Source organism: Carcharodon carcharias, chromosome 15 (assembly GCF_017639515.1).
Source record: "Carcharodon carcharias isolate sCarCar2 chromosome 15, sCarCar2.pri, whole genome shotgun sequence".
Lineage (NCBI taxonomy): Eukaryota > Metazoa > Chordata > Chondrichthyes > Lamniformes > Lamnidae > Carcharodon > Carcharodon carcharias.
The window spans coordinates 91090192-91104713 of record NC_054481.1 but is presented as its reverse complement, the minus strand read 5'-3'; the positions used below and the strand labels follow the sequence as shown (position 1 = coordinate 91104713).

The following is a 14522-nucleotide window of genomic DNA, read 5'->3' as shown; positions in this document are numbered from 1 at the left end:
AACTCGAATAGCATTCTTCGCCTCCCTTTTCTGAGCACAACCAGACAGATTGAGAGGCTGGCTAACTGTTGGGCGGGTAGGCCTGCAGCACCATTCAGAAGTCAAGGAGAAGAGGAAGGGAAAAATCAGAAACCTACAGCAGTAAATGTCTGAATCAGAGTGTTTATCCAAAGCAAGGGCTGCCTGTTCAGTTCACTGCCCTGTTGCCTCCAACAACAGAGTTCACACAGCTGAACACACAAGTTCCAAGAATGCTTCAGGCACACTTAAGCTTCCAACAAAACTCTAGCTTGTTCTAACATTTTTCATGCGAAGGAACTGCTTACTACATTATCTAAATAGTCTAATATATTGTTCTGTTCTAATTCTTCAATTGATTAACGTTTTGTCATAGGCTTTCATATCAATGGCATAAATTTTCCTTTATTGCAAAACAAGGAAGCCCAAGTGACCTCATTGTTGTCTTGAAATAGCTACTGTAGTGTATAGGAATTGTCTACTCCTCATCCAAGTTCTATATCTATTTAGAATGTGACTTTTATTGGGGGACAGTATCAAATTGAAAGAAAAAACATACAATGTGGCAAAGATTAATGGTAAGCCAGACGATTGGGAAAGTATTAAAAACCAACAAAAGATGACCAGAAAAAATAGAGCTAGAAAATAAACTTTGAGGGTAAACTAGCGAGTAATATAAAAGCGGACAGTAAGAGCTTCTTTAAATATATAAAAAGGAAGAGAGAAGCCAAAGTGAATGTGGGATCCTTAGAGAATGAGGCTGGGGAAATAATTAAGGGGAACCAGGAAATGGCAGAGGAGTTGAATAAATACTTTGCTTCAGTCTTCACGGTAGAAGATACTAATAGCATACCAAAAATACTAAATAATCAAGGGGCAAAAGTGGGGGAGGAAATAATTACAATAATTATCACTAGAGAAAGTACTAGGGAAACTAATGGGGCTAAAGGCCGATAAGTCCCCTAGACCTGATGGGTTGCATCTTAGGATATTAAAGGAAGTAGCTACAAAGATAGTGGATGCACTGGTAATAATCTTTCAAGAATCCTTAGATTCTGGAAAAGTCCCAGAGGATTGGAGAATGGCCCTTATTCATAAAGGGAGGGAGACAAAAAACAGGTAACTATAGGTCAGTTAGCATCTGTCACTGGGAAAATGTTGGAGTCTATAATAAAGGATGTAATGGCAGAACATTCAGAAATACAGGCCGGGATTTTCCCCCTCGGCGATTTGGGGGCGGGACCCAGTCGCCGAGGGGAAAATGACGTCGGGAGGAATCCCCGACGTCATCCCGGTCCATTTAAATTTTTAGGAAGGCGGGCGGACAGTGAAATCAGCCGTCCGCCTGCCGACCTGTCAATAGCCAATTGAGGCCATTGACAGGCTATTTAAAGTAATTAAAGACCTGCCCGTCCAAGCTTAAGGCTGGCAGGCAGGCCAGGAGCCCCAGTGGACTCCAGATTATTGATGAAATTTCATCCACAGGCGGAATGAAGTTTCATGTCCGTATTGTAAAAAATTAATAAAGTTTATGTGGTCTTTATTAACATGTCCCATCTCATGTGACATTGTCACATGAGGGGGACATGTTAATAATTTTTTAATGTTTCTATTTTTAATGTTTTTGACACTGTCAGTATTCTGGACAGGACTTTGCCTCAGGGAGAAGTGTGCTCTTTGACAGATGAGGATTCCCTCTCTCCTCTCTCCCCCCTGCACAGGAAGTGCTTCCCGTCGGGGATGCCGCTGGGCAGCCCTTAATTGGCCTGCCCATTTAAAATGGTGGCGGGCCCCGTTTCAGTGGCGAGGGTCAGCTGCCCGCCCGCCACCAAGCTGGTGGGGCCAGCCCGCCATCCAAGGGCAAGATTCTGCCCACCTAATCTAATCAAGCAGAGTCAGCATGGCTTTATGAAGGGGAAATCATGCCTAACAAATTTATTAAAATTCTTTGAGGAGGTAACAAGCAGGATAAAGGGGAACCAGTAGATGTAAGATATGCGGATTTTCAAAAGGCATTTGATAAAGTACTGCACATAAGGCTACTTAATAAGTGCCCATGGTGTTGGGGGTAGTATATTAGCATGGATGGAGGATTGGCCAATTAATAGAAGACAGTGTTGGGTTAAGGGGGGCATTTTCAGAATGGCAACCTGTAACTAGTGGAGTGCCACAGGGATCAGTGCTGGGGACACAATTATTTACAATGTATATTAATGACTTAGACAAGGGAAGTGAATGTACTATCGCCAAGCTTGCGGATGACGCAAAAATAGGTGGGAAGGCAAGTGGTGAGGATGACACAAAGAGTCTGCAGAGGGATATAGACTGGTTAAGATAGTGGGCAAAAAACTTGACAGATGAAATATAATGTGGGAAAATGTGAGGTTATGTACTTTGGCAGAAAGAATAGAGGAGCTGAATATTATTTAAATGGAGAAATACTGCGGAAGGCTGCAGCACAGAGGGATTTGGGAGTCCTTGTGCATGAATCCCAAAAAGCTAATATACAAGTTCACCAAGTAATAGGGAAGGCAGATGGAATGTTGGCCTTTAATTCAAAGGGAGTGGAGTATAAAAATAGGGAAGTCTTGCTGAAACTGTACAAGGCACTAGTTAGACCACACCTCAAATACTGTGAAGCATTTTGGCCCCCTTATCTAAGGAAAGATGTACTGGCATTGGAGGCAGTCCAGGGAAGGTTCACTAGGTTGATCTTGGGTATGGAGGGATTTTCTTATGAGGAGAGGTTGAATAGGTTGGGCCCGTATTCATTGGAATTTAGAAGAATGAGAGGTAACCTTATTGAAACAAATGAGATTCTTAGGGGGCTTGACAGGTTAGATGCTGGGAGGTTGTTTCCCCCTAATCTCAGTAAGAGGGCACCCATTTAAAACAGAAATGAGGAGGAGGTTCTTCACTGAGGGTAGTCAATCTGTGGAATTCTTTACTGCAGAGGGCTGAAGAGGCTGGATTGTTAAGTATATTCAAGGCTGAGATAGACAGATTTTTAATCAGTAAGGGAATCAAGGGTTATGGGGAAAACGCAGGAAAGTGGAGTTGAGGATTATCAGATCAGCGTGATTTCATTGAATGGTGGAGCAGACTCGATGGGCCAAATGGCCTACTTCTGCTCCTACGTCTTATGACCTTATGATGAAAAATTTAAATACTCCATATGATTAAAACTTTCATGTAAATATTAAGTTCAGCAATCAGATGTAGGAAGGGTGCCGATGCTAGAGCTCAGTAGCAAGTGGCTGGAAATGAAATGTGCCAGAGGATCTCTTCCATTGGGGAAGTCGGGCATAATGGGTGTCCAGACTACTTTCCGATGTGAACTAGTATGAAAATATCTCCAATGTATCTTTACATATAATGTCTGAGACACTGAGTACTTTGTATTCATTTTCCCAATGTCACATTAAAGGAAGAATGGTTAGAAAAATTGGATAGGATAAAATAGATTTAAAAAGAAGTGCATAAAAGGTGCTCAAAGCAGAAATGTCACCCATTCCAGATGGAATGTTTCCTAGGTTGCTGAGGGAGGTAAGGATGACTTTGTCCACATCTTTGTGTTCCTTGGATATGGGCTTGGTTCCTTATGGAATGGAGGGTTACAAATGCCTATTGAAGGAAGAGGGATAAACCTAGTAACCACAGGCCTGTTGGCCCAATGTCAGTGTTGGGGAAATGTCTTGATACCATAATCCAGGACAAAATTAATTGTCACTTGGAAAAACATGGGTGAATCAGTGACAGTCAGTACGGATCTGTTAAAGCAAATTGTGTCTCACAAACGCGATTTGAGTTCTTCAATGAAGGATTGTAGAAGGTTGATGAAGGTAGTGCAGCGGACGTTCTGCATTGGACTTTCAAAAGGTATTTGATAAACTACCACATAATAGACTCCTTAGCAAAATTGAAACCAGTGGGATTAAATGGGTAACATGGATACAAAATTGGCTAAGGGGTAGTGAATAACTGTTGTTTTCAGATTGGAGAGAAGTATACAGTGCTATCTCCAGAGATTGGTATTGGGACCATTGGAGTTGAGCATGAAGGGCATAATCTCCAAATTTGACAATGACACAAAATTTGGACATGTAGTAAACAGCAGCGGACTTTGGGAGGACAAAGACTGGTGAAATGGGCAGACACATTGCAGCTGAAATTTAGCATGCACAAGTGCAAAGTGACATTTTGGAAGGAAGAATAAGGTGAGGTCACATAAACATAAACTAAATGGTACCATTTTAAAAGGGGCACAGGAACATAGAGACCTAGGGCTTTGCATACATTTTAAGGTGCAAGAGCAAGTTGATAAGACTGTTGTTTTAAAAAAAAATATAGGATCCTGAATTTTATCAGTAGAGGGACAGGAGTATAAAAGCAAGTAGGTTGGTTAAACATTTTTAAATCACTAGTTAGGCCTCAGCTGGAGTATTGTGTCTAATTTTGGGTTCCAGCCTTCAGAAAGACTGTCAAGGCCTTGGAGAGGGTGCAGAGATTTATTAGAATGATGGGATGAGGGGTTTAAGCGCTGAACTTACAGCGGATAGTTAAGAGTGGAAATTCAACCAAATAATTTCTTGATGTGTGCCTTAATTCTAGTGAACAGTTGCTACTTCTTGTTTGGCTTTGTTTCTAGTTTCCAGATTCATTGTATTTTCCAATTTCAAATTGAGCACAAGCATCTCTTCCATTGCCAAAATTCCGAAGAAGCTTTTGGATATTTTTTTGGCCTCTTGATAGTTCCCAGTTCTTTATGCAGTCCTCTAGGGAAAATTAGAGCTAATTATTTAAGGGTGATCTCAGAAACACTTTTTCATACAAGGGTGAAATCTCAAACCCTCTCCCCAAAAAGCTGGTGAGACTAGGGGCTGGATTTTCCAAACTCCACCTGCCGCAAGTCAGTGGACATCTGGTTGGCCTCACACATGGCGGGTCCTGCTTGCGACGGGACCAGAAAATCGCGGCCTAGAAATCAATTGAAATGTCACAATTGAGATTGATAGATTTTTGTTTGGCTAAGGTATTTACGGGTTGGCATTCAAAGTGGGATAATGTTCAGTTAGTTCATAGCTGATCTGTATGGCAGAACCGACTCTTGGGACTGACTGGCTCTATCATGTTCCTGTTCATAAATGCTGCCCTCGTATTATGGCTAGTTTCTCCCACACATTTTTAACAGTTCTGGACAGCTCTTCAATTTCTGCTGGAGGTCATTTGATTTTCTATTTTATTGATATTGCTTTAGTCATTATCATTGTTGGGTTATTTCTTAGCTGCCAGTATAAGCTGGGATTTTCCTGCCCCAACACCGTTGGGCATCGTCGCAGGCAGGATGATGCCCACCAATGTTGGGGCTGGAAAATCCCACCTATGCTGTCCAAAAGTTCCTTCTTCCCTAAAGCCTCAATATATTGAAAACATGGTTTATTATATTGTTTTCTACTTCAACTCAATTTTCTCCCCCCCAGGATTGTTGTTTTTTTTTTGCAAAAATATACTTTATTCATAAATCTTCAAAAACATTTCGAACCATTACAAAAATACAATCAGGTTCAACTTTTACAACATGAATCACAAGGTGTATCAGTACAAACAATGAATATTACAATCATTGGCAGACATTCATTTTAAGCTGTACAGCCTGAGGGGCTCTAAATAGTTCCCAGTCCCTCAGTGCACTGTGGCAGAAAGGTCTTAGGCAGCGACCCTTTCCCATTGTGCCTTTGTGGCGGCTGCCCCAAGCTTAACTGTGTCCCTCAGCACATAGTCCTGGACCTTGGAATGTGCCAGTCTGCAACCAGGATTGTTGATTGTTGAACTGCTGAAGTCCCTCAGACTATCTTTCTGAGCTTGGTATCACGTAGGTAGACTTGCTAATTTGCCATGTCTACACTTTAATCTTATTAGTATCTTTCACCTTGATTATCAATTCACAAAATAGGTCTGATAATATAAACTCTGTTTTATAAGCATATTGCAGGTTATTGGTTAAACAATATAGAACAGTTTTACATCACCTTGGCTCCTGCTCTCCAATGTTGTACCTGATGATACTTATTAATGCTGGTATTTACATTTTGGTTGCATGGATATGTTTTTTAAAAAATCAGTTGCACAAGTTGCAACACTTTAATGAAAAAACTTGAATGAACAAATGTTTCATATTTTTATGAAGCCAAGAAAAATGGAAGAAGTTACGACAAAGATCAGTTATAGTTATTACTTGAAAGTCAAGTCCAAAGCCTTGTGGAAATTGCATTAGTGATACCTACACTGTATGTATCAGTATTTACCACATGGAAAGAAAGAAAAGGCCAAACTGTGACTAAATAGTGAAAATAACAGAGTTTTGACTATTTTTGATTCAAGAGATTTGGAATTGTTTTCCTGAAAAGTGTTTATTATGGTCAATTTTATTGTCATGTAGAAAGCTTTAAATATACATATGAATATTTCACAGTGTAACAATTTGAAGACAAAAATATACAGATTAAGATACTGTGTTGCTGGTTTAAGTCTCCACTCCATTAAAGATGTCGAGCCCTGAATAAAGACATGGCTTTGTACATTGAAAGGAAAAATGAGGCGATCTGGCAGACATGCTGACCTACTCGCCCTGTGTGGTTTGCGCCGTTTTCAGCAGAGGCCCGTCTGCAGCTCTGCTCCACAAGGAGCTGCTTACTGGACAGATCGTAACTAACAGAGACCTTCTTGTTCTTCCAACTTTCCTAGGCCTGGAAAGTGCATCTCATGGGAAGAGATGGCTGTAAAATGAACCCCCGCAGGACGCAGACATTACAGAGGGGTCAGCAACTCCAACAAGGTAAAATATTTTGTATAAATCAGAACCACCTTAAGAGCCAGTTTTTAACCATTTCATCAATTTGAAACACATGCATTGGAGCAAAACGTGCATGCTTGCTAAAATCAAAAGAATTTGTGTAATAACCTGGGAATTTTCTGGTATTGCTGAAGAAGGGCAACCTGATTAAAGTGTCTGCTGCAAAAGGTCAAATGTAACTATCAGTTTTACAACTGCAAATACAGTAACATAGTGACAACAGATTTTTTTATTCACTCATGGCATGTGGGTGTTTCTGGGTGGTCCAGCATTTATTGTCCAACCCTAATTGCCCTTGAGAAGGTGGTTGTGAACCACTTTCTAAAACCACGGCAGTCCAAGTGGTGTAGGTACATGCACAGTGCTGTTAGGAAGAGAATTCCAGGATTTTGACCCCGTGACAATGAAGGAAAGGCGATATAGTTCCAAGTCAGGATGGTGTGTGACTTAGAGGGGAACTTGAAGGTGGTGGTGCTCCCATGCATCTGTTGTCCTTGTCCTTCTAGGTGGTAGAGATCGTGGTTTTGGAAGGTGCTGTCAAAAGAGTCTTGGTGAGTTGCTGCAGTGCATCTTGTAGATAATACACACTGCTGCCACTGTGCATCGGTTGTGGAGGGAGTGGATGTTTAAGTTGGGGAATGGGGTGCCAATCAAGTGGGCTGGTTTGTCCTGGATAGTGTTAAGCTTCTTGAGTGTTGTTGAAGCTGCACTCATCCAGGCAAGCAGAGAATATTCTATCACACTCCTGACTTGTGACTTGTAGATGGTGGACAGGTTTTGGGAAATCAGGAGGTGAGTTACTTGTCATAGAATTCCCAGCCTCTGACCTGCTCTTGCAGTCACAGTATTTATATGGCTTGTACAGTTCAGTTTCTGGTCAATGGTAAGCCATAGGCTGTTGATAGTGGGGGATTCAGCGATGGTAATGCTACTGAATTCGTGGGGAGATGGTTGGATTTTCTCTTGTTGGAGATGGTCATTGCCTGGCACTTGCATGGCAAGAACATTATTAGCCATTTATCAGTCCATGACTGAATGTTGCCCAGGTCTTGCTGCAAATGGACACGGACTGTTTTAGTATCTGTGGAGTCGTGAATGCTGCTGAACGTTGTGCAATCATCAGTGAACATCCCCACTTCTGATCTTATGATAGAGGGAAGGTCATTGATGAAGCAACTGATGATGGTTGGCCCTAGGTGATTACCCTGAGAAACTCCTGCAGTGATGTCCTGGGACTGAGATGATTGACCTGCAATAACCACAACCATCTTCCTTTGTGCTTGGTAAGACTCCAAACAGCAGAGAGCTTTCCCCCCAATTCCCATTGACTCCAGTTTTGCTAGGGCTCCTTGAAGCCACACTCAGTCAAATGCTGCCTTGATGTCAAGGGTAGCCACTCTCACCTCACCTCTTGAGTCCACTGGCCTTTATAAACTCCATAGATGAGAGTTCAGTTTGAATCAGACATCACATGGAACTGTTTACTATAACAAAGCTGCTAACCCCTGTATCCCTGCTGTCTTCAATCTGACAAAGTACAATGCAGACAATATGCATCTCTGGATTTCTTTGAAAATAGCTCTGAGAAACGATAACATTGTTCTTTGCACCATTGACAACAATAAGACTCACCTTTGTCTGCAAAGAGTGCCAGCAAACATACTGAAAAAACCTCACTGGATGTTAGTAATTAAATTGAATGGTATGGCCTACCTCACTGATCAATTCCAAATACATTGAAAGACCTATTAGATAGGTACCCATCCACAGACAATAGCAGGGATTGATCCACACGTTAGACAATGAGTTGTGTATTTGAAGTCTTTAGAAATAGCAGGCGGTAACGAATTTTAACTACATGTGTGACAACCAACATGAAAGAATCGAATAAATAACATCAATAAAAATGTTTCATTTTTGTCACATGTAATTCCGTGTAATGCTCTAAATGGCCCCTAAGATGCAACCACTGGTTTGCTGGAGCATACCAAACTTGCCAATCATTGGCATTTGACCATGCTTGGTGATAGAGCACAGAAAAACTATCAAAGTTAACTTAGCTTACTTCATCACCTTAATAACCTAGAGGACTTGGAGTTGTACTGCATAATCTACCTTTGCAGCAGCCTTGAGTTACATTTGTTTGCTTTTTCCAAGATTTTTCTTTTATGTTTACTTTTCCTCATAGCTTTTTTTTAGCCATGTTACGGCCTTAGTATCTATGTTGTTTCTGAGGCCTAATTTAGCATCCAGGTTAAAATTCGTCAGTTTAGTTTGGTAGCAATTTGATATTTCCGCTCCCCCCCCGCCCCATTGAAATCCCATTCTAAACATGTTAGCTTTAGCAAAATTCACTGATGTTGCCCAAGTTTAATGTTCTCATCTATCTATTAGGCTTCCCAAATCACATAAATTACTGGAAAATTATTTTAGGAGAAAGGATGTCCCATTTTGATCATTTGTGCATAAACCTTGTCCTACAGATCAAAAGAGGAAAGTGAATTTTCCTTGTTTTTGCCTTGGCCAATGGAGACAGCATCTGTCATTTAATAAATAAGTGAGAGTTCGTATCAGATGCATTGATGAAAGTGACTCTGGTAAGGGAAATCAGAAGAGGAATAACCTTAAAAGTTTGTGGATGTCTAGTTATCCAACCTGAGAACAAAACCTTGGAAGTATCAAGAATGAGTAGATTCAGGAGAGGGGTTTTGCTACTTGAGTACATGCTAATCACACTTACCCAGCTCTGGTATCAACAGTTGCCCCTGGTGATAGAACAGCAAGCTTGGCTTTGGTCGGAGATTGCTAAACACACCAATACAACTATACAAATGTTATTTCCCAAGATTCTTGCCATTCTGAAATGCTGTTCCCGTCTATTCTGCATCGCATTCATCTCATATTTGTGGCCATGCTTAAATCATTTTAGTTTATCCACCCTGTATCTAAACCCCACGTGCCTCTTTAAATGATGAGCAATGGCTAATTTCTTCTGCATATTTTTATTAATATCTCCTCACTTTTGGTCACAAGTCATCCATTCATATTTTTGAAACAGGAAGTTACTTTCATTACTACAACAAAGCATTGGGTAGATCATAGTGAAATGCATTCAAGTGCATCCATTCCATTTGCTCTAATGGTGGCATCTTTCCATTTTTAAAAAAATTCATTGGCAACGTTGTGATCTTTGAATGGTTGGGAAGTCTGAACTGTCTATTGCAATGCAGTTTTCATAGGAACATTTAATGCACCTAGGAAGCCCTTGATAAATTAATTTATTGCAGACACAAATGACATCAGTCTACATTTACCCTACGTAAATCTAATAAAATTAAGCTAGTCACTTTATCAGAGAGACAATGGTCATTCTGACTGATTAGGGTGACTTCGTAATCATTTTTTGTAAATATTGTAAATCATCAAATTGCTCAGATTATTTAAACCTTAGTATTCATGTACCAACCCCTGCTCTTCTATAGATATTTTTTATTTTCATCTTTGTTCCACAAAACAGTGAAACACAAAGGGCGGCAGAAATGAGCCCTCAAAAACCTTACATATAATGTTAATGCAGCTGGCGGAAGAAATAGTCTCATTCCAGTGATATATTCAAAGAATTACTGAATGTGGGAGTTGTATTGGGGCCATTGAATACAAATTTATTAAAGGGGCTGAAGGATATCTGTGGAACTCCAAACATGAGCTTGATGGGGAATTTTGTATAGCTGTGCTTTGTTGTGGTGCCTTGCTAAGTGGAAGTACAGATTGGATTTCGGGATGATTCTGCAAGTCAACAAGAAGGCAATATTGCTAGTTCTACCACTTCTATCTTCCAGTTGTGCTCTTTGGGAATATTGCATTATACTTTCCTTACACGTACTTTGGAGAAAAAACTAAATTGTGGTTATCAGCCACGTGAGTGAAACTGTGTGGTGTGAAGTGATTTTTCACTCATTCGATTTCCAAATAATCTATAAAGAAATGTGCTTTAATCTACCCCTTCCCAGGTTCGGATTGCTTCATTATCACTAATTGTTATACATAGTTAATAGCGAAGTGATACTCAAATGTGAATGTTGTACTATTAGCACCAAATGCTCAGGTTCACTGTAAAAGATGCCTTTAACTAAGTGGAAATTTTAATTTAATAGACACCTGTTATTCTATCAACACAACCTTATTTGATTATTCATTAATCAGATCACTTGTTGAATAAAACCTATTGAACAGATGTCTTTGGTTAACTTGTGGTCATGCTTGTGGTTTGATGACATGAATGAGCTGGCCTACTACATAAGGTTTATCTGTGTGTGCATAATGCAGTGGCAATTTATAAATGATATATATGTGAAATTTGCGTTTAGCTTAACTCAGCGAAGTTGCATGCTAAGTATTTACAAGTTGCTTACATCCAGCTAGAGCACAGAATTATAATGAAATAAAATTGGTGTGATTTATAGCCGAGGATATATGCTTGTTTCCTGACACTTTCTTTAAAGCACATCAAACTTAAATGCACATGATAATTAATTTTCCCCGCACATTATTTCTGTTCACATTAATAACCAGAACAAAGTACACGTTCACTCTTGGTTTGTTCCTGCCAGGTTGCTTCAACCTGCCAAGTTGCTCATTCCGCTCAGTTTAGGCCTCTGTTGAAAGTAACACTTTTTTTTCTATTCACTGTTCATACCATTGCAACAGTATGACAAAGGTCTTTAATAAAGGCAATTAAATGTCTATTTTCTTTCTAAACAGCAAAGTCTGGAACTGTGGCTACATCTAGGTCGGGTCCAACAGGGGTTAAAGGACGTTCCCCAACCTCTGTCAGCAAAATTCCTGCTCCAAGAGCTGGGTTAAACAAAACAACAAGCATAACTCCAAATCGACGATGAACTTGCACCATCCAAAGGTCAAAATACTGCAGCAAACTTAACGAAACCCCTGCACCACGAACACCGAACAATCAGATTGCAATGTCAGTTATGAATGCACACAGGACTGAGAAATCACTGACAGGCAAAAGGCTGTTTGCATGCTTCTGACTTATTGGAGCCATTTTGATACCTATGAAACATCCATCCCATCCAGGCTAGACTCCAGCTTAATTCCTTAAATAATTCCATTGGTACTTAGAAAGTTGTTTAATGAAATGATTAAAAGAAAGCAGGACTGTAAAATACAAGTTCAGTAGTTATCTCTCAGTCCATTCATCTATTGTGTTGCAGAAAATTCCAATTTACTGAAATCCATTTTTTTCCCCATTTGCTTTCCTTTCATGCAACAGCTTTGGAAGAGAATTTGATCTCACTGTTTTGGACTGATCAATTACAGCAGTCCTGCTTAGAATATATTGTTAACAATTATACAGAATCATTCATTTTAAACTGCCCACATAAAAAACAATTTTATTTGCAGCAGAGTGCCACATGGTTTTTATGAGGTGCTGCAATATGAAAATTGGACTTAAGCATTCTTTTATCTCTGAACTTTTGTCCAAATACTTGAGTTACTTGTAACCCATTAGGGAATTGAGCTCATCATGACCAGATAAATCATTTACTGTCAGAGTCAGACTGAAAGCTAGGACTGTTGTTCACTGCAGAAAATTATCCCTGAAGTAAGTGGTTGTTGCAAACTAGTTATATGCAATAAATCTGTGGCAAATATTTCTGTGAATCTGACGGTGGAACTTAATTTGAGATAGATTGAGAAATGCTAGGCGACTGGAACTCCCACTGCAGCTCTTTTGTGCATCTATAGCCTACAAGTCTGATTGCTGCTTCTATGTGAATAGAATCATTTAGAGTGGAGTGAGACAACTTAGCTTTGCTCCTGTAAACACTTAGCAAGGAAAATATTGATGGTAAAATGCATTAGGGAAACCCATGAAGTAACATTAAAGGGCAGTGTATTTTGTTTTTATGTTAAATAACTGCGTAGATGAAACACATAGCAAAGCATTGGTTGGGAAAGGCCAACAGAACCCACCTGATTTTTCCATCTATCTAAATTGTACAGTGATTATTAAACACCAACAAACCCAATGTGGGAATATCTACCTAAAGTCTAGAATCTCAACATTGCAGAAAATCAGCTGCAATGCTCATTCACTTGTTGAAAATTATTCCAGAATCCCAACCATTACTTCTTGAGTTGTATTGGGAGCAATATTGCCCAAACAAAAAAAAAATCATGTTAAATGTTTGTGACATAGTTTAGTAACTGTAGAAGATTATGGGTGGTGTGTTTTTAACGAATCCAAAAATAAATTGCAGTTGTTTCTCTGCTTATATTTGTTGGAAACCACAAAATCCCAGATTAAAGATGGCACTGATGATGCTTTTATGTGGTTTTTGCATAGGATACTTAATCAAATTAAATGCTTATTAGATATCTGGAGCATTAAACAAAGATTTTTTAATTACTATTTATTCACAAACTGTTGCCAAATGTTCTGAGCTGTTTGACATTGGACTATGCAAAATTCCGTTTTGTAATGTTGTGGGGAAGAATGCAAACAATGAGAATATGATTGAAGTGAAATAGAGTTTGGCAAAGGCCTACACAGAGAAGCTGCCTCAGCAGGTGGGCCTTGGCGCTTGTGCCACTTCTCTCACACTGGAGGAAAGGGGTAGTATCAGGTAGCAAACACACAGAGAATGGAAAATGGGAAATAATCCTCTTTTCCTTTACTGCCACCGTGCACCCTCCACCTCCCAAAAGGTGGACCACAGGATCTTTGAAGCTGAGAACTATCTGGCTAGTCTTCAGACCGTAGTCAGAAGGCCCTAAAATCATTTCTGCTCTAGGCCAACCAGGTGCACAGCAGTGGTTGGCTTTCCTCACCCAAATTTTGGGCTCAGGCATCCACCAAGGGGAGGCCAGCAACAGGGGAACACTGGACCTACGCTGAAGACTTCAATCCAGGCTGACCAGGTCAATCTATGTGCACTTGGATGCCACCTGCAGGCCACACTGAAGATAGGGGAAGGATTCAGTCCTGGGATGTTAAAAAAAATAGGAGGACAGCATCCATATTAGCAGAGTAATGTGGCTAAGTGCTAAAAGTATGGTGAAAATTTTCAAAACTTACAACTCACCAACCCAAAAATTATATGAATCCTGAGAACCACCAAGAGTAATAAATATATATATATAAAAACAAAAAAACTGCGGATGCTGGAAATCCAAAACAAAAACAGAATTACCTGGAAAAACTCAGCAGGTCTGGCAGCATCGGCGGAGAAGAAAAGAGTTGACGTTTCGAGTCCTCATGACCCTTCGACAGAACAAGTTCTGTCGAAGGGTCATGAGGACTCGAAACGTCAACTCTTTTCTTCTCCGCCGATGCTGCCAGACCTGCTGAGTTTTTCCAAGAGTAATAAATACATGGGCAGCTTCGACAGGTGAACTGCATGTAAATATTTCTTCTACATTTTAAATTAGCAAGTCAAAACTGTTTGTTTTGGTCACAAAATCTACTGTGGTCAAAGCTGTGCTAAGTGAAAATAGAAAGGATTTTGCAGTTCCATTGCCTAGATCACAGTGTCTCACCGTTCCCCATAAGCCTGGCTTAGCTAATTTAGAAACAAGTAAAATTACAAGGCCAACCATTAAAATATCTCCATTGCAAAAGGCCTTGGGT

The 14522-nt window shown here is 40.0% G+C and overlaps 1 protein-coding gene across 5 annotated transcripts in view; it reads left to right on the top strand.

The window, feature by feature from the left end:
• cep104 (centrosomal protein 104) overlaps window positions 1-13216 on the top strand; it is a 258319-nt gene extending 245103 nt beyond the window's left edge. For all 5 annotated transcript variants that reach the window (XR_005945259.1, XM_041205856.1, XM_041205857.1 and 2 more), the window contains 2 exons: window positions 6763-6853; window positions 11633-13216. Coding sequence is in view for 4 of the 5 variants with exons in the window: in XM_041205856.1 (XP_041061790.1) it covers window positions 6763-6853; window positions 11633-11769 (228 nt within the window). In the remaining variant the exon portion in view is untranslated. The remainder of the gene's footprint in view (window positions 1-6762; window positions 6854-11632) is intronic.
• Window positions 13217-14522: the final 1306 nt, after the last annotated feature.